The sequence below is a fragment of the Gymnoscopelus braueri genome (genome assembly GCF_963280865.1).
Source record: "Gymnoscopelus braueri genome assembly, chromosome: 4".
Classification (NCBI taxonomy): Eukaryota; Metazoa; Chordata; class Actinopteri; order Myctophiformes; family Myctophidae; genus Gymnoscopelus; species Gymnoscopelus braueri.
Window position 1 is genome coordinate 10497145 of NC_137605.1, and position 24438 is coordinate 10521582.

Here is a 24438-nt window from a genome sequence, read left to right on the forward strand (position 1 = left end):
TGGACCCCTCTTTGAGAACCACTGCAGTATAGCTGATCATGAATAGACGGGTGGGAACCTGGGACAGGACACCATTTGACAAAAATACGGGGGGGGAAAAACTGAAAATGTGTGGGAAATGAGTGGTCACGGTTTTATATTCACAACACAAGAAAGCAGTGCAAGGCGACGCTTTAGACATTCACATCTGAACCACATACCAACACATGTAAACTCAAAGACATGCTTAGAAGCACACGCACACGCACACGCACACACACACACACACACACACACACACACACACACACACACACACACACACACACACTCACACACACACACACACACACACACACACACACACACACGTTAAATTAAAATTGCTGCTGTCAGGCAGAAACCTTGTATTTCCACATTACCATTTTTTAAATAAATGAATGCCCTACTTGTCATACAACCGTGTTGTCTAAAAGCTAGGTTTGAAACATTGTGAAAGTGGTTAAAGTCTGTCTGTGGGTTTTTATAAATATGTATATCAATATAAAGTATTAACAAGAGCTTGTGACAAAATAATAACCACGCTGGGTTCACTGGAACATTCCTGAAAAGTAACGGTCTCGGACATACAAGGTTTCCAACGGACAGTGACGATATACAGATACACCAGAACAACATACTCTCATAGGGCTTTATAGCAAGTCAGTCAAGTCTAACAAACCAACCAAAATAACAATGCACACGAGAAGGCATTGACATCATGGGGCGTGAAAAGGCAAACGCTGCAGTACCAGCCCTCTTTGAGTACAAAAAAAACAACATTGTCAAAACACAGACATCATAGTAAATCTTGGGCACAGAATTCTTCCAGTGTTGAGTGCCAGCCTCATTGCTCTGCACCGTTCACTGACACAGAGAAGGTCTCCCTTTAGTATAGAGGTACGTTTGGCTTGCAAACTAGTTCTTAACGGTGATGTTTTGGCCAAAACAAAACATTTAGTTATTTTATTTTTTATTTTTGTTAAATAGTTATATGGTTCTATATTCTGAAAGTAATCGATGCTACAAAAGCAATTGCAGAACAACATTTGAATTGGAGCTCTATAAAAATGTAACCCATTTAGACCGATTTTGAAAAAACGCCTTCTAAATCCGAACCCAAGTTTTGTATATACATAGCAACATCTAAAATGACACAGATGCTTTCCCGGGTTGTAAGGGTATAAGAACGTATAAGCTTTCCAGGTCTAAATGGGTTTACTAAACCCTCTCCTGAAGGGATGGAATCGGTGTCCCACCTGAAAATGTATTTTCTGTTTACTAAAGAGCTGGAGAGACTGGGAGACTGCTGTTGCTGGACAAAATGTGCTAGAGCATTGTTTACTATAGGAATATAGAGCTATTTGAGTCTCATTTTAACAGAAAAATATCACTTCCAGCACTCATTCGGTAATATATTGTGGCACAGTGTTTTACCGCCATGAAAAAAAAGGGACACAAATGCAAACATCCCTGTTTTTGAGGTCAAAAGTAGTACAGCAGGAAGCCAGTTAGTGAGAGAGAGAGCAGAAGCCTTGAAATATCATGAGACACAAAATTACAAAAATAAATACGCTGAATAAAGAGCCGCAATTTGATTAGGGGAGGCGGGTCACAATACATATTATCAAAACATGGTTATGTTCGGTTAAAAAAAGGCATTCTTAATTGACTCAATTTGTCTGCTCACTGCGTTTAAGAGCTCATATCTTGTTTGTCGAGGTGCAACATTCTTTCAGAATCTTTAGTGAAAACCAGTGGTGTAAAGTAACTGAGTACATTTACTGTACTTAAGTACAATTTTGAGGTATTTGTACTTTACTAGAGCATTTCCAATTTCCAATACCTATCCAATACCTTACTTCTACTCCACTACATTTCGGATCCAAATATTGTACTTTTACTCCCCTACATTTATTTGAAAACTAGTTACTAGTTACTTTGTAGATTTGGATTATTATTACAAAATATACATTTACCCACTTCAGCCCTGTATAGATTTCGGCCATTTGAAAATAGCCGTCGCGAAGCGACGCATTGTGAGCTTGTAGATCTGCTATTTTCATTTAAAAACTTGACATGGGACATTCTGCTTAATGAGTACTTTTACTTTTGGTACTTTAAGTACATTTTGATGCCAATATGTTTGTACTTTTACTCACGTACATTTTCAATTCCTGACTTTTACTTATTCCGGAATATTTCCATATTGCAGTATTGATATTTTTACTCAAGTAGCCTAAATAATGTGAGTACCTTTTCCACCACTGGTGAAAACTATACTTTGGAGGGAGGCCAAACGGATTCTCACCAGAGAGAGAATGGTGATTTTTTTCCTTTTTTTGGAGATAATAGCTTGTGGAAAAATAAAACAATAACTTTTTCTTCATGACCACTTGTGTCCTTCATTTTACCATGTGCAAAGATGTTCTGCCGTGTCTAATCACAAGTACAACCTGTTCTGCAAGAAACAAAAGAACTAAAACAGAAAAGAATACAAACTTTTTTTTTTCATGGTCAGTCACAAAAATACACAGTTACTGGAATAACACTTTGCCCAGCACACTGTCGTTTGGCAGGCCACACGAACAACATTAAAAACCATAGGTTCATCAAGAACAAACGGCTGACGTCAACCCATTAAGACCGCGAACGCATACCGTGTCATTTTAGATGTTTATAGCAATAACCATTATTTTATACTTTGGGCTATTCAATAACAGCAGATCTACAAGCTCGTAGCGCGGCACTGCTTGTAGATCTGCTGTTATTTAAAAAAATCTTGAACATTTGTGTTGAATAATGCTTTTTAAAAAAAAAACATTTTTAACTCAAATCTTTGCTTCTGGGGGGTCCCTGGAACGATATGTTGATGGGGATCGGCGTACATTTTGGGTGGTCCTTGACAAGAAAAAAATTGGATCACCACTGATATAGCAACTATAGTTTTTCAGAAAAATGAAGACATTTTGTTGAGACATTTGACAAAGGTTTGCACACATTTTCACGATTTTTCAAAAAATAGCAGATCTACAAGCTTGTAGATCTGCTATTTTTGAATAGCCCAAAGAAATCTTAGAATGACACAGTATGCGTTCCCGGTCTTAAACCCGGGTTAAACAATGTGAACATTTAAAACTGTAATGCATCGTCTCTCCAGTGTAAAAAAACTAAAAATCAAGACCGCTTTGCGTTGTCCTCTCGGTCCGGTCCTCCACCTCCTCCTCCTCCTCCTCCTCCTCCTCCTCCTCCTCAGTGCTCCTTCTTCTCCAGGAGGGAGGCGCGCACGCGCTTGCGCACGTAGAAGGCGGTGAGCGCGCTGCAGCAGGCGGTGAAGATGAAGAGGGCGACGGCGTCGTGCGCCAGGTCGCCGTGCAGGCGCTCGTAGAGCGGCCGGCGCTCGGTGAAGTCCGTGCGCAGCGCCTCGATCTGCACCAGCGTGCACAGCACCAGGAACACGTGGAAGATCTGGTGGCCCTGGCCCACGAAGTCACAGCGGCCCGGGAACCAGCGCTCCGGGTGCGGGTAGGCGAAGAAGTAAGCGCTGGCCAGGAAGAACAGCACCTGGTAGCAAAGGGTTGCCAGATTGGGGGAAAATGTTAAGATTATCCTACTGGAAGGCATATAGGCGATGTTTGCCTCTACCAGCAGGGGGGGCAAAGGAAATATATGAACATATTATGTTTTTATATATGCAACATATATATGTTTATCATATATGTGACATATTCTAAATTGGCCGCCTGTATATATGTGGACGTATATAAGTATAAATATAAGACATATAATTCCTATATATCCACATATATAATGCACATTATATGAACCTGAATATGGCATATATGCAGCATATATTCTGCACTTGACATATATTGACAAAACACAATATATAGTAAAAAAATATATATTATTATATTAAAACAAAAACATATTTCGGCTGCCAGGGTTGCCCCCAACCCCCCCCCCCCCCCCCCCCCGCTATTGAATCGCCACTGCCGGAAGGCTTACATTTATTGTATTTTAAAAAAACTATCATACACAGCCAAAAAAGATGTCGTTGTTGTCGGGCGGAAACCTTTATCTCCATATTGTAACTTTTTGTGTTTTTTCGTAAATGAATGCCCTACTTGATCATACTAGCCTACAGCGTCACACAAAAGTATCAAAAATAGCAGATCTACAAGCTGGAAACGCAGCATGATTTATTTTATTTTTTTGCATTTTTTAATATTTGAATCCTGAAAAGTAACAGTTTCGGACAAATGAGGTTTCCACGATATAATAATCCCAGGTATAAATATGCAACTTCACTAAAATGGCGAATTTCAAGGTTTTATGTGTCACTACTCATACTGTCACTGTCACAGACTTTCGTATCATCATTGATTGTCTCTAGGTCTTGTATTTCTACGCATTTGTTTCCCCTGGTCTAGTTTTCTTGGTTCTATGTTTCTGTTTGCTCCAGCTGTATCACATTTGTAATCAGCCCTCATGTGTATATCAGCGTTGTTCTCCAGTCAGCCCTTGTTGAGTCATGTTTTTGTTTGTTTGTTTTAGACATGTTCTTGTCTATGTTCACCTGTGTCACCGGTATTAAAGGGATAGTTCACAAAAAAAATTATATATTTTTCTATCGATTAGTCACCCCATGGAGACTAGTTTTTGTCGCATTCCTATAAGCCAATAATCTGATGACCAGCGGACCAGTAGGCAGTGGTTCCTATCGGAATCGCTGCCGGTCATCAAATTATTGGCTTAGGAATGCGACAAAAACAATAAAACTCCATGAATTCAAGTCTCCATGGGGTGACTAATTGATAGAAAAAAAGTCACGTTGAACTATCCCTTTAAATGCCAGTCTTAGATTGTGTTCTTACTACCCGCCATGCTGTCTGTATTTGGGTTCTCACCAGAACCTGACACATGACAGGTACAAGAAGCTAAATGCAATTTACTGTGCTACAAACAATGACAATGAGAAAAAAAAACTTAAATAATCCTCATCAGCATGGCATAGTAAGGGAAGGGAGGAAGACATATGTGTAAAGAGGCATATAAATGTGATGTGCATTAAAGCACAGCCATTTATCTGTTTATTGTAAGCAACAACCTTGTTTGACGTGCCTATATTTTAGAAGAAAACACCCCACATACGATGTGTGGATGCAGGCAACTTCCCGGACCCTACGCAAATAAAAGCCTCAAAAGCTGCTGCCATGGCAGCATGCACGTCATGCATCAAGCAGAGATGGGGACTCGAGTTAGGGACTCGGACTCGAGTCGCACTCGAGTGGCCAAAAACGAGACTCTCGACTCGACTCTGACTCGCCCCTCAAAGACTTGAGACTTGACTCGACTCGAGCCTCAAAGACTTGAGACTTGACTCGACTCGAGCCTCAAAGACTCGTGGACAATCTTTATTTTATGTTTATTTTTTGGACAAATAAATGAATGAAATGCCCAAAAAACTTCCACTCCCCTGTCCCCCCCCCGCAAAGAAACCTCCGCTCCAGTGCGCGCTGCGCGGAGCCGGATTCAGTCAAGCTGTTTCATGCTGCTCATTAACCTAAACATGGAGAGGCGAGCGCAACAGCTGCTATGTGTGTGGCCGCCGCGGCCTTTCATCATAAAGTTTAAATATAAAAACTTCGAAATTAAACAAATATGTTTAGCTCAGAATCAGCTATATAACCTCAGTTATCTTGGCATATGCTTACATTTTTTATAAGATGGTCGGATCATCTGTGACAGCACGTTTAGGAAACATCGGATTTTCATTTCGTTAAACCCAGCTGGGTGAATATTCAACACTTCACCACGGTAAACGCTACGCTCATGTAATGTTCACTGCATAAAAGCTGTGGTTCTCAAACCTTTTCAGGCCCCAAAAGAATCATATTTGAACTGGGGATCCACATTTAGACAGTTTTTTGGTGCGCAACACAGCCCTCGTTTAAGTGAATTGCTTTCACCTGCTCTGCTGTTGGACTGCTGTGCGGAGTAGAGTGTGCGCAACAGGGCATATCTCCGCCAAGCCAGGGTGACCTACCCAGGCCCATGAAATTCATATGCAGGCATAGTAGCCAATTAGAATGAAATCTGCAAAAACTGACTCATATACTGATACAGAACCATATTGGCTATATATTATCGCTGTCGGGTGGAAATCTTGTATGTTCCTTTTTTATTATTATTTAAAAACAATTAAAAATCATGAAAATAGCCAATCTACAAGCTGTAATTATTAATAATTAAGAAATACTATATTTTAAATAGTGAAAAATCAACTAAAGTCATTATTAGTGCAAGTTCAATCACATTTCATTTGAATGAAAATAAATTGTGGGGAAAATACATAAAATCTCTAATCTGTGAATCTAATGTGATTTATTATGACCTGTCTATACTTTAACATCTATGCCCCCCCCCCCCCCCCCCATTTTTTTTTTTTTTTAAAAGACTTTAAAAAGACTCGAGACTTGACTCGGACTCGACCCTCAAAGACTTGACTCGGACTCGACTCGACTCAACCCTCAAAGACTTGAGACTCGACTCGACTCGAGCCTCAAAGACTTGAGACTCGACTCGACTCGAGCCTCAAAGACCCGAGACTTGACTCGGACTCGACTCGACTCAACCCTCAAAGACTTGAGACTTGACTCGACTCGAGCCTCAAAGACTTGAGACTTGACTCGGACTCGAGCTCAGAGACTCGTGGACATCTCTGGCATCAAGCATAATGACTGATTGGAAAGACACAACCTGACTTTTTTAATGCCTTCAAGTACAGATCTAGGATCAGATTTCCTTTACCCAATCCGTATTGTGAGAAGCCAAACCAGATCCCACCGCCAGATCCCTGAACAGCTTCCATCAGGCTACTGTCTGACTGTTGTGACCAAGGCCTGATCACCGGCTGATCACCAGGCTGGCCTGTCGACTATAACACTTTCCTTGACCACTTAAAACCCAGCATGATGCATCCTTATCGTATTGTGGCGAAGACCTTGGCAGAAAACAGCAGATCAACAAGCTCGTTGTCAGCTTATAGATCGACAATTTTCAACAATAGATCGACACTTTTCTATTAAATTAAATTCAATCTTTATTTCAGATCCAGGGAGATCCATAAATTTAAACCTGTGATGTGACAATAACCTTGATTCTTGAATCCGCCACTAGGGGTTTTAGTGAATTCATGCACCTTTTTGTGAAATGGCAAAATGATCTGACATTTTGGCATTATTGATCGTAGGTCATACTGATTGTAAAATAATTGTATAATAAATACGATAATCAGTGGTGGAAAAAGTACTCAAATGTTTTACTTAAGTAAAAGTAATAATACCACATTATAAAAAATACTCTGTTACAGGTACAAGGCCTGTGTTCAAAGTGTTACTTGAGTAAAAGTACAAAAGTATTGGCATCAAAATATATTTAAAGTACCAATAGTAAAAGCACTAAAATGTTTGAAAATAGCAGATCTACAAGCTCACAACGCGTTGCTACGCGTTGTGACCTTGTAGATCTGCTATTTTCAAATAGCCTGTATGAAATTTGGCTAATAAGTGGTTAATGTATGTTTTATAATATAATAATTTATATCTGCAAAGTAACTAGCAACTAAAGTGTTCAAGTAATTGTAGTGGAGTAACAGTACCATATTTGCCTTTTGAGATGTAGTGGAGCATAAGTAAAAGTATTGAAAATTGGAAATATTCCAGTAAAGTAAAGAATACCTCAAAATTTTACTTAAGTGCAGTACTTGAGTAAATGTACTTAGTTACTTTACACCACTGACTGATAATGAATGAAGCGACTGCCGACCTGGAGGCGGTGGTAGGACACGGCCTGGTCGGAGCAGCCCTGCTCCTGCTGGTGGCAGCTGTAGATGCGATGGAGCACGGGACTGATGTCCAGGCAGTAGGCCAGGCCCGAGGGCACCACCTGGAACAGCTTGTGGGCGAACTTGGGCATGGAGGGGCTGGCGAACTTGCCGTAGCAGCAGCCCAGGCAGGAGAGCCAGGCGAAGAAGGCGGCGGCGGGCAGGAAGAAGCCGCGCACACGGGCGTGCCAGTCCTCCTCGATGGCGTAGTAGTAGTGCGCCAGGGCGCTGCCGTACTGGTACACGGCCACGCCCACGTAGTCCAGGAAGTAGAAGGTGTAGTGGGAGAGCTCCGACCTGGCGGAGAGCAGGTGGGCCAGAGCGCTGCGGGGGACAACACCGACACAGTCATTTAGGGCGGGGGTTTTCAACCCTTTACATGTCAAGGTCCATCATTTATTCGGCATTTGAGCCACGGAACCATTTGATGATATTTAGACCCTCTCAGACCCAAAACTTAGAATATTGTGTTATCGTTGGATAAGATTTTGTCAAAATAAAAAAAATTCTACATTCTCTAATTGTGTAGACTTCTTTAATTAATAAGTAAGTAATGCAGATGTTTAACAATAATGTAACTCTTGAGAGCGTAAAATGAAAAAATAAAACATTTTACACTCAAGAGTTAAAGATATACTGTATAAGGGTCCATTTGGTTACCATCATTTAGTTAGGGACCACCTGGACCAACCACTGGTTGAAAACCACTGATTTAGGGGGGGGGTGAGTGTGGAACGGTTAATAATCTCAGATTCACAAAATCACAGATCTCACAGTTATAAAATATATTATTTTGTCGCCGATTTGTTAATAAAAATAGTTGCAACCCTTTTTTTTATGTGAATAAATACATAAATTAACTTATAAACAAACAAACAAAGTTACAAGCACCTGCAGGTGAGGTAGGTGATGGCCGCCACCAGCACAATGAAGAGGGGTTGCGAGTGCGGATCCCGCAGGAAGTCCACCGTCTCGGCGATCTCTCGGCACTTAACCAGGATGACAAACGCCGCCAGTAGGTGCGTCCACACGTTCAGCGCCTTGGTGTATAGAGGTAAAATGGTAACAATGGTAAATGGTGCATTTATACAGACACACAATGTGTATATTCACACTTATTACACAGCTTGGTTGAATGCTCCATTCTGATCGGTCAATTGCCAAATTCATCGGTGAGTTATTTTTTTACGATGACCGCTGAGCTCAATAACAGACCTCTGTCTAATGTCCCTTAATTTATGCCAGATGTGTCAAGTGCAATGCGGTTGCCTATTAAAACAACGGGAATTTTGAGCAGGTGCTCTGAGTCTCTGATTAGAGTCTAATCAGAGACTCAGAGCACCTGCTCATATCAATCTGCGCTGCTTGATTTTTAGCTGTATTCAACCTGGCAGCCATGTAAACAAACACACCATGTCATTTACAGCTAAACATTGCTCTCAAGAATGTTTTTGAAAACATTTGAAGCGAGAAATAAGACAATGTAACCGAATATTGATTCCATTTCATCAAAAATTCCCGTTGTTTTCATAGGCGACCACGTTGCACTTGACACATCTGGCATAAATTAAGGGACTACCTTCACTACTAGCGTAAGCAATGAAATCCTTCATGTTGTTGTTGCATTTGGGTCAATGTATTAATGTCCTTATTAAGTAGCCGTGTAATAAGAGGGATAATCAATTGGATGCGGGGTCATTATTGAGACATAAACCCCTTCTGGGTGATGAAGACCGGGGTTTATTCCTCTAGTGTTTTGACTTGAGCTTGTGGATTTGATACCTTTGATACTTTTGTGTGACGCTGTGGTATGATCATCAAGGCATTAATTTACAAAAAGAAAAACACAAAAAGTATAAATATGGAGATCAGAGGTTTCCTACCTCGTTGTGCCTCTGGAACAGCGTGAGGAAGTAGTACCTCCAGCTCTGGTCGGGCTGGCGGTACCCGGCCAGGATGTGCGGCTCCCGGAACACCCAGGGCACGTCGGCGGACTTGACGGTGCAGGGCAGCGTGGGGAACGCCGACTCCAGCAGCCGCGGGATCTGACGCAGCTGCTGCGCGTTGATGAACAACCGGCCGATCTGCTCCATCACCACCGTCGCCATGACAACGCTGCTGCCGGAGTGGGCGAGAGACGAGGGGGAGAGAGAGAGAGAGAGAGAGAGAGAGAGAGAGAGATAGAGATATCAATATCTGGATGGACTTGAGCACCGCTCATCGTTTGGTTTATCTTACTACAGTGGTTTCTCAAACTTTTTTTCATGTCAAGGACCTCCACAATTATATGTATTTGACTACAGACCCCCCCCCCACTCCAAAAAATATTGTGCCAGGGATTTAAAAAAAAATAGCAGATCTACAAGCTCATAGCGCGGCACTCGGTGCCGCGCTATGAGCTTGTAGATCTGCTATTTTTGAATAGCCAAAGTATAAAAGATGGTTAAACTGGTTAAAATGATTGTGTTACTATATTAACTAATTTTGCTGGGAACCCCCTGGTACCCTTGGGGGTCCCCGGACCCCACTTTGAGAACCAATGTGTCACTATACTGTACTTGTGTGCGCCAAATGTCCCCACAAGAATAGTATAATTTGAGAAATGGACAAATGTAAGTAAATAAGTACATTTTATCCATAAAGCTCCTTTCGGAACAATGTTACAGTTAAAGGGATAGTTCACCTAAATTTATTTTTTTTCTTTTTATGGATTAGTCACCCCATGGAGACTTGAATTCATGGATATTATTTTGTTTTTGTCGCATTCCTAAGCCAATAATTTGATGACCAGTGGACCGGTAGGAGACACAAAGGAGACTCTTCACTCTTTGCGTCTCCTACCGGAACCGCTGCCGGTCATCAAAACATTGGGGGGTGAACTATCCCTTTAAGGTGCTGTACAATGGACCACAATATAAACAATCAAGTTAAAACAAGTTAAAACAAGGCACGATAGAGTAATAACACAACAAGAATTAAAGCAAAACATTGACGTCAGGGATGGATTAACTTCATGAGACAAAATGCTTACGAAACAAATATGTTTTTTAACATGCTCTTAAAACCGTCGACTGACTCAGCATTTTTTTTTTACAGCCAAAGGTAGGGCGTTCCACAGTGTAGGAGCAAACCACCCTTTGTTTTGGGTCTGGCCGCGGGTATGTCCAGAAGGCCTTTGTCAGAGGACCTGAGAGATCTCAATTGTCCTCGCATGGTTTTATACAAATCATTGTTTGTGTTTTAACTCGTATAAAAAGTTCAAACTGAAAAAGTGAACATGGAACCAGCAGTGTTGCTTACGCAACTGCTCATATAAATATTTAATTATATATTTTTTTTGGCTCAGGCTTACTTATCATTCCAACTGCATTGCTCTCTAGTTCCGTAATAGAAACTATACACCCCCCCCCCCCCCCCGGCCCCCGGTACGCAGCATTGCAAGAACCAACACACACACACGCACACGCACACGCACACGCACACGCACACACACACACACACACACACACACACACACAGTGGTGGAAAGTAACTAATGCCTGTACTCAAGCACTGTACTTATAAGTAGAGCTTTTGAGGTATTTGTACTTTACTTGAGTATTTCCAATTTCCAATACTTTTACTTCTACTCTACTACATTTCAGAGACAAACATTGTAGGCTACTTTTACTCCACTACAATTATTTGAAAACTTTAGTTACTACTTACTTTGTAGATTTTGATTATTACTACAAAACATACATTAACCACTTCAGCTCTACATACATTTAGGCCATTTAAAAATAGCAGATCTACAAGCTCACTTGTACATTTTGAATTCTGTACTTTTACTTGTAACAGAGTAGGCCTATTTCTATATTGCAGTATTGATACTTTTTACTAAAGTAAAACAAAATTTGCACTTTTTCCACCACTGCACACACACACACACACACACACACACACACACACACACACACACACACACACACACACACACACACACACACACACACACACACACACACACACACACACACACACACAAGCCACACACATTTATAATGCAGGAGGGAGTAGCAAATTATTCAGTTTGACTTATTAGCTGGAAAGCCTTCCACTCCAGAGGGAAGACTGTATTTATTTCACTGTCTGCCACTTCTAATCTACTTACTGCTGTTTCCAAATCATTCTTTAAAGAGCGTCCCTGTGTGATCCATCATAGTCGCTAAATTATTCTCCCCCACCGGTCTTCATTGTTGTGGTGGCCATGCAAACAATGACACAATGTCATTTCACAGTTAAAGAGTACATAAAGCAGGGGTCTTCAACGTTTTCAGGCCAGGGACCCCCTAGCTGAGAGAGAGATGAAGCAGAGACCCCCTCTATAATGTATAAAATTGTGTTTCAGATTAAACTTTCTTTTTTTTAGTTGGTCTACTCTTTTTTTCCCTCTACACCTATACCTCTTTGCCAAAAATAGCAGATCTACAAGCTACAAGCTCACAGCGCCTCGCGCTGCGAGGCGTTGTGAGCTTGTAGATCTGCTATTTTTGGCTAAAAATAAAATCATATCACACAAAGATTTGTCAGACCCCCTGTAGTAACTCTGAGGACCCCCTAGGGGTCCCGGACGCCCTGTTGAAGACCCCTGCACTGAAGAATGTTTCTAAGAACATTTGAGGTGAGAAATAGGTCAATGCAGTATAACAGATGAGAATATTGATGTTATATTTTATCCACACTTTCTACCAGACTTTAGCGGAACCGACCGCGTTGCACCTGGATGCACCGGGCATAAGTCTGAAGGACTATGTATTTAGCATAAGCAATTAAAACCTTTTCAAATCAATAATTTTACGTCAATGTATGTGTTTATTTATTTATTAAGTAGCCATGTAAGCTGGATAAAGACCAGTGAGCCGGTCATTATTGACCGGCTAACTGGTCAATTCTCACCCCTTCAGGGTGATTAGACCCCGCCGCTTCTAATCATCCTGATCATCTCTTGCATATTGTAATAATTGTTAGTGCGGTCTTGTGGAGCATGCTACACATACCTTTTTGGGTCACAGACTGATTTTTTTAATTATGAGTCACAAGTAAATATCCCTTTTATTTTTCGTTTCCAACATTTCGTTTTTAATTATTAACATTTCAAAATATTTTCAAAGATTTACCCCCAGGTCTCATAAATTAAAAACTAATTTGAACAAACAAGAAAATACAATCAAAGAAATCCCATAAATTTGACAAAGAAATTAAGAAGTAGTGACGCGTTGGAGATTGGCTACTTTCAGTTTGGGTCCTGGAGAGACATTAAATTTGTCTTTTGGGGGGTCTGGAGCTAAAACCACTGAGCTACACCAACATGTCACTGATACCTGTAATATGAGTGAGTGACAAATATAAACCCTCTTGATTGTTGAATCTAGACTAGTGATGGTGAGGCACTGACACACAGCAACCAGTGTTGCCATATATTGCGAGAAATAAGCAGCCAGGTCTATGAAAACAAGCCATTTGAAAATAGCAGATCTACAAGCTATGCGACGCGTTGTGAGCTTGTAGATCTGCTACTTTTAAAACAAATCTTGAAAAAAGGGAACATTTCAACACTAATGTGGTACATGGCTCACAACATACTTTTATATGGGGGTCTGTGGACAAATAATAGGGGCCTACATTAATTTGGGGGTCCTTGACGAGAGAATGTTTGAAAACCAGTGTTTTAAACAACATTTAGGAAGCAAGCCCAAAATAAGAAACAAGCCAAGAAAAAACGCAACCCGCAACTACCAATATTTACAAGCAACTTTACAGAAAAACAAGCCCAAAGTCGCTTATAATAAGCGGACATGGCAACACTCACAGCAGCACAGGCAATGAATATTTTACCCTGTAATGTAGTACTCTGTTTTACACTTAGGCTATTCCTAAGTTTCTCAACCAGTGGTCCACGGACCAGTAGTGGTCCATGGCGATACTTGCATAGTGGTCCATGGAGAAATTATTATAAATGTTTAAACATGTATATATTATGCAGTGGTCCACCGGCCGACCCTGTGACCCACCCACCCATTAGACCATTTTAATATATGATAGGATAATGATATAGGACAGGGGTCTTCAATGTGTTTCAGGCCAAGGACCCCTTAGCTGAGAGAGAGAGAGATGGAACAGGGACCCCCACTACATAATGTTGTGTAAAATTGTGTTACAGATTGAATAGATTGAACTTCATAGATGTGAGAGCTGTTGTGTAAATGAATGTTTTTGTTTGTTTGGTGGCCCCCCTGTAGTAACTCTGAGGACCCCATGGGGGTCCCGGACCCCCTGTTGAAGAACCGTGATATAGGATATGGTAATATTAGGATACAGTAGAGACCATGGGCTATTTGAAAACAGACGATCTACGGGTCACATTGCGATTCGCTGGGAGCTTAGCTTGAAAGATTGTATGCACTAGTGAGCTTGAAGAGCTTGTAGATCTGAGCTTGTAGATCTGAGCTTGTAGATCTGAGCTTGTAGATCTGAGCTTGTAGATCTGAGCTTGTAGATCTGAGCTTGTAGATCTGAGCTAGTAGATCTGAGCTTGTAGATCTGAGCTTGTAGATCTGCTATTTTGGAACCGGTTTGACATTTATTTTTTTGAAAGATTGTGCAAACAATTTCAAAAACATTTTGAAAACAAATCAACTCTTCTCTTATATGGAGGGGTGCCTGGCTTTTCAGAGTCTTTTCAGAGGGATCTCAACTCAATATTCAGCAAAACGAGTTAACATAATGCAATCCCGGAACGCATCTGTGTCATTTTAGAATTCAGCTATAGCGATTTTCTTATAGTTTGGCTATTCAAAAATAGCAGATATACAAGCTCATAGCACAGCACCTAGTGCCACGCTATGAGCTTGTAGATCTGCTATTTTTTTTTAATCATGAAAATTTGCGCAAATCTTTGAATATATGTATTTTAAATATCCCTGGAACAAAACAATTTGAGATGGGGGTCCGCGGCCAAATAAGTACAATTTTGGGTGGTCCTTGACATGAAAAAGTTTGAGAGCCACTGATATTATAGCAACATACGGTTTTCAGAAAACTGAAAACAAGACATTATGTAGATGCGTTCCCGAATTGAATGGGTTAAAGGTAGTATAATAATAATGTAAGCCTTGCCTATAGCCATGAGGCCCACAGGGCAGGACAGCATTAGGCGGCTTGATGTACAAGTAAGTGTGTAAGCAAGCACATTTTACTTGTATAGCACATTTCACACAGAGAACTCACAAAGTGCTTTACATACAACAGAAATGAAAACAGCGAGAACCATTCAAATGATAAGAAACGGAACAAAAACACAATGCATCTCAGAGAAAAGCAAACAGCAGACACATTTCACACCTGGAGGAGAAGCTCAATGACATTACCCAAAGGCGTGTTGAAACTGTAGCCTGACAATAGTGTTTTAGCTGATTCTTAAAAAATATCCACAGACGCTGCAACTCTCAGGCCACGAGGAAGGGCATTCCAGAGTCTAGGCGCTACAGGCTGAAAAGCAAACCGGGAACGCATGTCATTTTAGATTTATTTGGCTATCCAAAAATAGCAGATCTACAAGCTCATAGCGCGTGTGCCGTGCTATGGGCTTGTAGATCTGCATTTTTTTTTTTAAATAGTGAAAATGTGCACAAATCTTTGAATATATATTTTTAAAGCGAACATTTGTAACTCACATCTTTCCTTCTGGGTAGTCCCTGGAACAACATATTTTGAGATGGGGGTCCGCGGCCAAATACATATCATTTTGGGGGTCCTTGACATGAAAACGTTTGAGAACCACTGATATTATAGCAACTTAAGTTTATTTTTATTTTTTAACTGTCAGGATATTAAATAATCCCCCAGAAGGAAAGATCTGAGTTACAAATGTTTGCTTTAAATATATATATATATATTCATAGTTTTCCACACATTTTCACGATTTTTCAAAAATAGTCTACAAGCACATAGCGTGGCACTCGGTGGCGCGCTATGTGCTATATTTGAATAGCAAAGAAATCAAAAATGACACACAGATGCGTTCCCGGTCTTTATGGGTTAACCTGGTAGGAATGACCACTGGTCAGGCTCAGCTGACCTCAGGGTCCTGCTGGCTACATATGGTTCAAGCAGGTCAGTTAGATATTCAGGTGCCTGGCCATGCAGAGCTCTAAAAGTGAGCACCAGGACCTTGAATTGAACTCTAAAAATGACAGGAAGCCAGTGCAAAGTAGCCTGGTTCCACACGAATCTGCTATTGCAAAAGAAAATTGCCCTTGGCAGATTAGGTCTGGCCCCTCTCAATAGATTTCTCTCCCTCCGAAGTTGTGAGGGACCAAGACCAATCAGCCCCCCCCCCCCCCATACAACACTTGATGCTCAGTGCCAAGCAGGGAGGCTCCCATTTTTATAGTCATCGTTATCAGTGGTGTTAAGTAACTAAGTACATTTACTCAAGTACTGTACTTTACTTTACTAGAGTATTTCCCATTTTCAATACTTTTACTTTTACCCCACATCTCTGAGGAAAACATTGTACTCCACTACAAATATTTGAAAACTTTAGTTACTAGTTACTTTGCAGATATAAATTATTATATTATAAAACATAGGCCTACATTAACCACTTGAGCCCTATTTTATACATAGGCAATTTGAAAATAGCCATAACTTTCATCCAATCAGGGGGGAGAAACCCTCAAAGATAATTTATCAGTTTGTGTAACAATTCCAATTTTGTTTGTTTCATCACTTCCAATGTCACTTGTTTTTCCTGTAGGCTACACTGTATGGTTCTCTCTCCTGATTGGTTGAAATTGGTATGCTGTGCTTAAAATGTATTTTATGTTAACTAAAGAGCTGGAGAGACGGAGAGAGAGACCCCTTTTATGGAACAAACACCCTATGATTACTCTGGAAATACAGAGATATTTAACACAACAAAAGGAAATGGCACATGATGCACTAATCATTATCATTGGTTTGTGATGGATAATGAAGCCTATAGGCCTACTGTAGGCCTAGCACTGACTACAGTGGGCTACACTGTATGTCAGTGGTTCTCAAAGTGGGGTCCGGGGACCTCCAAGGGTCCTTGAGGTGGTTCCTCGAGGGGGTTGAAATTAAGTTGATGTATAGCATCAAAATCAGTCTAACCGCTTTAATCTTATTTTATGCATCAGCTATTTGAAAATAGCCGATTCAAAACTCCGAAAATTCTCTACAAAACCTTTCCAGATGGGGGTCTGTGGCAAATACATTCTCAATAAGAAAATGTTTGAGAACCACTGACTGGACTACAGTAGGTTGTGGTTCTCAAACATTTCCTTACTGTTTTACACATAAGACAGTGGTGGAAAAAGTGCTCAAAAGTATCAATACTGCAATGTAGAAGTATGTAGTAAAAGTCCGTAATTCAAAATTTTAAAACATAACAAAAGTATTGGTATCAAAATGTACTTAAAGTACCAAAAGTAGAAACTATAGCAGAATGCCCCGTTTCACAAGTTTTCAAATGTATAAAAATATATTTGAAAATAGCCGATCAACAAGCTCACAATGCGTCACATCGTGACGCATTGTGAGCTTGTAGATCGGCTATTTTCAAATGGCCAAAATGTATATAAGGCTGAAGGGGTTAATGTATGTTTTGTAATAATAAATCAAAATCTACAAAGTAAACTAGTAACTAAAGTTTTCAAGTAAATGTAGTAAAAAGTAGCCTACAATATGGATCCGAGATGTAGCGGAGTAGAAGTAAAAAATATTGTAAATACTCAAGTAAAGTACACATAATTCAAAATTGTACTTATATTACAGTACTTATAATAGTAAAGCACTTGAGTAAATGTACTTAGTTACTTTCCACCACAGACAGTAGGCTATAGATGGAATAGCCTCCTCCATATTATTAATGAAGTGTATGCTGTCATCACCGTCCAGTTTCACTGCCAGTCAGATACTACAGTAAACCTATAGCTCTGGCCCATAGCGTTAGAAGGAGTTCTCCTTAACGCTATGTTACTTTCCAGCCGTTTCCCGCACAGCCCCGGTAGCGCAGGCCTCTAGTCTGTAGTAAAATATAAAACATACGCTTTCACTACTCACCAAAACAAAGACGGTTTTGAGATGGTGAAAGCCTACTGTTCTTAGTGGCAACACTTGGAGCCACCCACCTCACGTCTAAAATACACTTTTTGTCCAGAAAAGAAAAAGACAAATTCCATTAACCAGATCTGTAGGGGACGCAGTGGAGTAACTAAAACATGTTTTCCTTACGGTCAAATATTGTCTTTTCTGGACAAGAAATTTATTTTAGACGTGAGATGGGGGGCTCAGAGTGTTGCCACTAAGGAGAGTAGGCTTTCACCATCTTAAACCCGTCTTTGTTTTGGTGAGTAGCGAAAGAGTATTTTTTATTTTGACTACAGACGAGAGGCTGCGCTACCGGGGGTGTGCGAGCAACAACTGGAAAGTAACATAGGGTTAAGGAGAACTCCTTCTAACGCTATGGACCAGTCCAGAGCTAACCTATAGCGGCTTATATCTTAGTTTTTAAAGCCGTGTTTTCCTGTTGCACATAATAATAATACAGGACTTTAGCTTTAGGAGCACAGGAAGACAGAGAGACCAGAGGAATGAATGCATTCCAGCCTGTGGTGTGACCGTGTGTAATTATGATGGATGGACGCTCTCTAGGACGCAGGGCTGTAGAAAAAAAGGCGTGGAGTGGAGTGGAGCAGTCGTGTAAAGTAACTAAGTACATGTACTCAAGACAAGTACTGTACTTAAGTACAATGTTGAGTTATTTTTACTTGAGTATCTCCAATCTTCAGTAGTTCTACTTCTACTCCAATAGAGGCTAATATTGTACTTTTACTCCACTACATTTATTTGAAAACTAAATTTACTACTTTGTAGATGTAAGAACATTTTGATAACAATACTTTTGTGCTTTTACTCAAGTCAATTTAGAATTCCAGACTTTGACTTGTAATAGACTAACATCGGAGTATTAATACTTTTACTTAAGTAAAAAAAGGTGAATACTTTTTCCACCACTGGAGTGGAGGAGGTACGCACGCACGCACGCACGCACGCACGCACGCACGCACGCACGCACGCACGCACGCACGCACACACACACACACACACACACACACACACACACACACACACACACACACACACACACACACACACACACACACATGGCACGGGGCGGCGATGAATGGGAAGACATTACGTAACATAAGCCCATCCAACACTGTCCCCACCCTCCCGTTACTCAGGCAGCAGGCATTACAATATTTATTACTTCAACAATCCTCTTCAATATGACGAAACACTCACTCCTCTGGAAACACACGGCAGGCAGAGAAACGATCAGCGCACAGGTTCTATATATAGGCTCACTGTAGGCTACATTGTGGCTTATAGCTCTTATATGAATGGTGATCGACACATAGTGTCCAATATATTGTATGCATGGATACATGTGATGGCTCGCATCCTCCGTGGATCAAAGGCCCTGCGGTGATGAGATGATGATTGTCTCCTATTATCATCATCAGCCGATATTACATCCAAAACGTTAAAAAAAAAAAAAAAAAAAAAACGATCGAAATGTAAAAATATAATAGCAACAGTTTATGTATTTTGTTCGTTGACAGGCCGATTCATGCAGCTGGGCCAAATCACCGGTACAAAAAGACAAATTACATTAGCCTAGGATGTAAAACACATCAAATATGACATCAAATAGAATAGGACTCTTACCTACCTTATTTAGAGGGCAGAATCTGTCCTAAATGTCCGAGCGTGACTCTGATAAACGGTGTAAAAAGAGGATCATGGTTTGAATGAATAGGCGGAGGAGAAGAGACTGAGGATTCCGTTCTGTTCTGTTCTCTCTGTGCGTGAGGAGAGAGAGAGGAGCGTGCGCGAGGAGGGAGAGGAGCGTGCACGAAGAGCGTGCGTGAGGAGAGAGAGGAGCGGCTGGACACCGCTGTAAGAGAGGAGGGATAGCCGTGGATCACATGACGCTCGTCCGTCAAGAGCGTCATGGCTGAACCTCGACCTGGTCTTTGCACTTTGTCCATTTATGGTCCGTACATCTACATAAACGTTCTGATTTCAAATATAAGGTGCTTAACTTATGGCAACGGATGTTACAATTATGTACGGTTCCTCAAAAGTATGCTTGTGTTCTGTATTGTTTAATAAACATCATTTTAATTTGATTGATGGCCATTTTCTCCGATTTTCTCCATATAGTTTCAACGACGTGAGCTTATCGGTTGGGAGGTGTATTGCACTCCTGATACACTAAATGGCCACCAATTGGATTAAAATGCATTTTATTGAACAATACGGAAGATACCGGCACTTTTGAGGACCCGTACATAATTTTACCATCCGTGGTCATTGGTTAATCACTTTATATTTGAAATATGAACGTTTTATGTAGATGAAAAGACTGTAAATGGAGATGTGCAAAAACCAGCTTGAAGTTTCGTCATGACTGTCATGATATGACAGTTGTGTTTCAGGGCTAGAGGAGGGACCGCCGTTTGACGGGCGTCCCTTCTAAACCAATCGGCGATCGACCTGCTGCCCTTGTTCCGGGTCTTCTAACCAATGAGCGTCGCTGTAAGCGACCACACCCACCCATTGTACCGAGGCATCCTTGTAGTTCTGAATGATCAGTTCTGCATCATGTAATGCTAATGTAACCAGTGGTGGGAAGTTACTAGGTACATTTACTCAAGTAGGCTACTGTACTACAATTTTGAGGTAGTTTTACATAACTTAAGTATTGCCAAATTTCTATATTTTTTATTTCTACTCCAGGCAAATATGTTTTTATTTGCCTCTCTCCATTACAATTATTTGAAAACGTTAGTGAATAGTTACTTTGTAGATTTGAATTATTATTACAAAACATACATTAATCACTTCAGCCCTATTTTATAGCCGATCTACAAGCTCTAAACACGTCGCATCGTGACGCGTTGTGACCTTGTAGATCTGCTATTTTCAAACGTATTTTAATACATTTTATATAGTGAAACGGGACATTCTGCATAATGAGTATTTTTACTTTTGGTACTTTAAGTATATTTTGATGCCAATACTTTTGTACTTTTACTCAAGTATATTTTGATTACCTGACTTTTACATGTAACAGAGTATTTCTACATTGCAGAATTGATACTTTTAGAAAGTAGGAGAACATTTTACTTTTTCCACCACTGCACAGTGGTGGGAAATAAGAGTACAATTACTCAAGTGCTCTAGCCTAATTCATACTACTTTTAAATTATACCACATACATTTGAGAGGTATTAGCTTTGATTGAGTATATCCATTATTTTTTGATACTTTAAACTTCTACTCCGCTGCACATCTTAGAGGCAAATACTGAACTTTTTGTTTTTTACTACACAACAATTATTTGACAGCTTTAGTTGCAAGTTACTTTGCAGATGTATATTATTAGTACAAAACATGCATAGAGAAGAGAGTAGAGAGTTTTGAAACCCGCCTACCAGTGACGTCATCGATGGGGAATCCAAGCTAATAGAAACTGCAGGCTTTCTATTCCTGGAAAGTCATTGTTCTTTTTTTTTTTTTTTTTTTTTTTTTTACAATTTTGAACATTAGTGAGGACCAATTATATGAAGATAGGTTGAACATGACTGAAGTTGTCCTTTAAATTAAACCAAGATAACACTGAAATCCCTATCACTGGCACAGACGCTCAAAGGCTTGCAAAAGTTGCAATAATGAGTGAACTCGTAAATATGTCCTCACAGGTGAAACCAACTGTCAAAAACCTGGGTGTTATCCTTTAACCTCACTCCGTCAAATGGAAGAAGCTTGCGACACACATTTTGTTTCACAGCGTACTTGCATCTGAGACTTCGGGCGCAGAATCGATGACAGACGGAGTTTCATTTTTTCAAGCTACTAGGCAGGTGATTGGATGATCCCGCCCCTAGCAGCCGCTGATTGGTTCGTATGCGCAGCGGTTCGGGCAGCTTTACTCTGTGAGCAATCCCAGACCCTCCTTCCTGAAACCAAATGCAATGCAATGCATGAGATTTCCGGAGGGAGGGGGTGTTTACCAGGCTAGTTATCCTTGACCCCGACCTCAATTTTGGAAAGCACATCAGCAATGTCACAACAATAGCCTTTAATCACCTGAGAAACATTGCAAGAGTCAGACCCTTCCTCTCCCTAGAGGAAGAAACTGACTCATGCCTTTGTATTATCACGACTAACGCACTTTACACAGGCTTGCCTAAGAAAACTACTGAGCGGCTGCAACTTGTACTTGCGTACTTGCGTCCGTGCAGTGCACTGGATCCTGGAAGTTTAGGATAGATTTTAAAGTTATTTTACTTGTTTTTAAAGCCTTGAATGGTCTATCACCTTCCTATTTATCGGATTGCCTGCAGAAGTATGTCCCAGGCCGCCCCCTCAGGTCACTCGGTGCTGGACTGCTGACGGAGCCATCGACAAATGGCAAGACACATGGTGCTCCTTTGGTAGCTATGCACCAAGGATTTGGAACTTACTCCCTCTGCATAACAGACAGGCGACCTCGGTTGATGGCTTTAAGAGGCAGCTTAAAACCCACTTCTATGACCTTGCTTTTAACTGATCTACTTTTAACTGCCCCCCCCTTGTAATTTCACTGCTTTAATGTTACTCGTGACTAGTTTTTATTGATTTGTTAACCTGTATTTTCAACTTGAATGTAAAGCACTTTGAACAACATTTATGTCTGAAAGGTGCTCTATAGATACAAAAAAAATGTAATATTAATATTAAAACAAATTAGTTTCTTGTTCAAAGGTTAAAGCTCTATATTCTGATAGTAATCATTGCTATAGTATAGAGTGTTTGTTCAGTAAAAGGTGGGTCGCCAATCATCAGCAAATCAGGAGAGTACTCCCCCAGAGTTAGTGTCCAAGTGTCCTTGAGCAAGACGCTGAACCCCTAATTGCTCCCAATGAGCAGCTTGGTGCCTTGCATGGTTTCCTCCGCCATCGGTGTGTGTGTGTGAATGTGTGTGTGAATGTGTGTGTGAATGGGTGAATGTAATGCACAATCTATGTAAAGCGCTTTGGATATAAGCGCTATATATAAATGCACCATTTACCATTCATCAGCTTCATTTTCATAGTGTTGCGGTTCCAATTGTGTCTGCTCATTTCTTTGTGTCATCACTTCCAATTTCACTTGTTTAATCTGTATACTGTGCGAATTCTCTCTCCTGATTGGATAAAATTGGTATCCCGACCTGAAAATGCATTTTATGCTTAATAAAGATCTGGAGAGACATGGAGACTCCTGTTACTGAACAAACACTCTAATAGCAACGAGTACTGTCAGAATATGGAGCTATTTAACACTTATTTTAACATTATTTATTAAAATAATAATCACTTATCCTTTAACCACTTAAAACCTCTAGTCGTAGAGACTCAGACTTGAGGTACAACTGTACGTTTTCTTCCAACTACACCAAATCTCGTCGCCCACAAATAGCCGAACTGCAAGCTCACAACGCGTTGTGAGCTTGTAGATCGGCAATTGTTTGACAAATGTTCCACCCAGAATGGGCATGCTCCTGGGGTTCAAGTGGTTAAGTAAATAGTACTTCTATCACTGCATGTAAGTCAGTTCCATGATGTAACTCCTATGAGACCAATTCCTCCAAATGACGCAGGCTATTTCAGTAGAGACTACCCTATGTGTTGCATAAGAGTGTTGACATGCTGTGAAGTCTCAAGGTTTTTAATTTCAGGCCTCCACCCCGTGACATTTTCTTTTAATTATAATTATAATGTATTGATTATCATTTTGGTTGCATATGTACGTACACCTCCCGGTGGGGGCTCCTCACTGGCAGGAACAACAGCAGTGACAATAAGCAGTGGATGAATTCATTGGCTTCACAACTTAATTGGAAGAAAAAAAAAATGTTAAAAAGAAAAAAGTAATGCTATTCTAAATTAAAAACGCATTGATTGATTGAATCATTTATTAACAAGATTGTTAACAGTACAGGTAGTACAGTCGAAGGTTATGCTAGAAGGATAACACAAAAAGCCCCAGGGAGCTTGTTTCCATTGTGGTCCATTGTACTCAGTTCATCAGTAATACATAATGTACGATACGATTATACATACTGGTAGAAAACTCAGCATAAAAAGGTGTATTTACATAGAAAGGAGGGGTAATTCTGTACCTAAGATATACAATGAAAGAACAGTTTGAACAAGAGATATGTATAGCCTACACCCTGTTGCTTGGATACGGAGTAAACACTGCTGTTATCTGGCATCCAGTGCTGTAAAATGCTCTAAAGTCGCCTCCCGGACAACAGCGCTTTACAGAGGAGCATGTCTGTGTATCAAATGAGACACCTATATCCTAAAACCAGCGGTTCTCAACATGTGGGCTGGGGCCCACTGGTGGGCCGTGAGGACATAGCAAGT

General features: G+C 40.5%; 1 protein-coding gene across 2 annotated transcripts; it reads right to left on the bottom strand.

Annotated features, from left to right (window-relative positions):
- Positions 1–3259: 3259 nt before the first annotated feature.
- paqr7b (progestin and adipoQ receptor family member VII, b) lies at positions 3260–19834 on the bottom strand. 2 transcript variants are annotated; one of them, XM_080425581.1, is made up of 5 exons: positions 19710–19834; positions 9790–10021; positions 8798–8946; positions 7849–8230; positions 3260–3582 (listed from the first exon to the last, which is right to left on the bottom strand). In XM_080425581.1, the coding sequence occupies exons 2-5, from the start codon at positions 10012–10014 to the stop codon at positions 3271–3273; spliced, it is 1068 nt and encodes a 355-aa protein (XP_080281707.1). In that variant the 5' UTR covers positions 10015–10021; positions 19710–19834; the 3' UTR covers positions 3260–3270. The 2 variants fall into 2 exon arrangements, with proteins under 2 accessions (XP_080281707.1, XP_080281708.1); XM_080425582.1 differs by having other exon boundaries at positions 9790–10024; positions 19710–19773.
- Between the last annotated feature and the right edge of the window lie 4604 nt (positions 19835–24438).

What these genes read in the sequence shown, in the direction of transcription:
- paqr7b (XM_080425581.1), bottom strand. Translation starts at nt 10,014, where the DNA reads ATGGCGACGGTGGTGATGGAGCAGATCGGCCGGTTGTTCATCAACGCG. An exon ending in TGTTCCAGAGGCACAACGAG is followed by an intron (nt 8,947 to 9,789) that starts GTAGGAAACCTC and finishes CTATACACCAAG; the next exon opens with GCGCTGAACGTGTGGACGCA. An exon ending in TGTCCTACCACCGCCTCCAG is followed by an intron (nt 3,583 to 7,848) that starts GTCGGCAGTCGC and finishes CTTTGCTACCAG; the next exon opens with GTGCTGTTCTTCCTGGCCAG.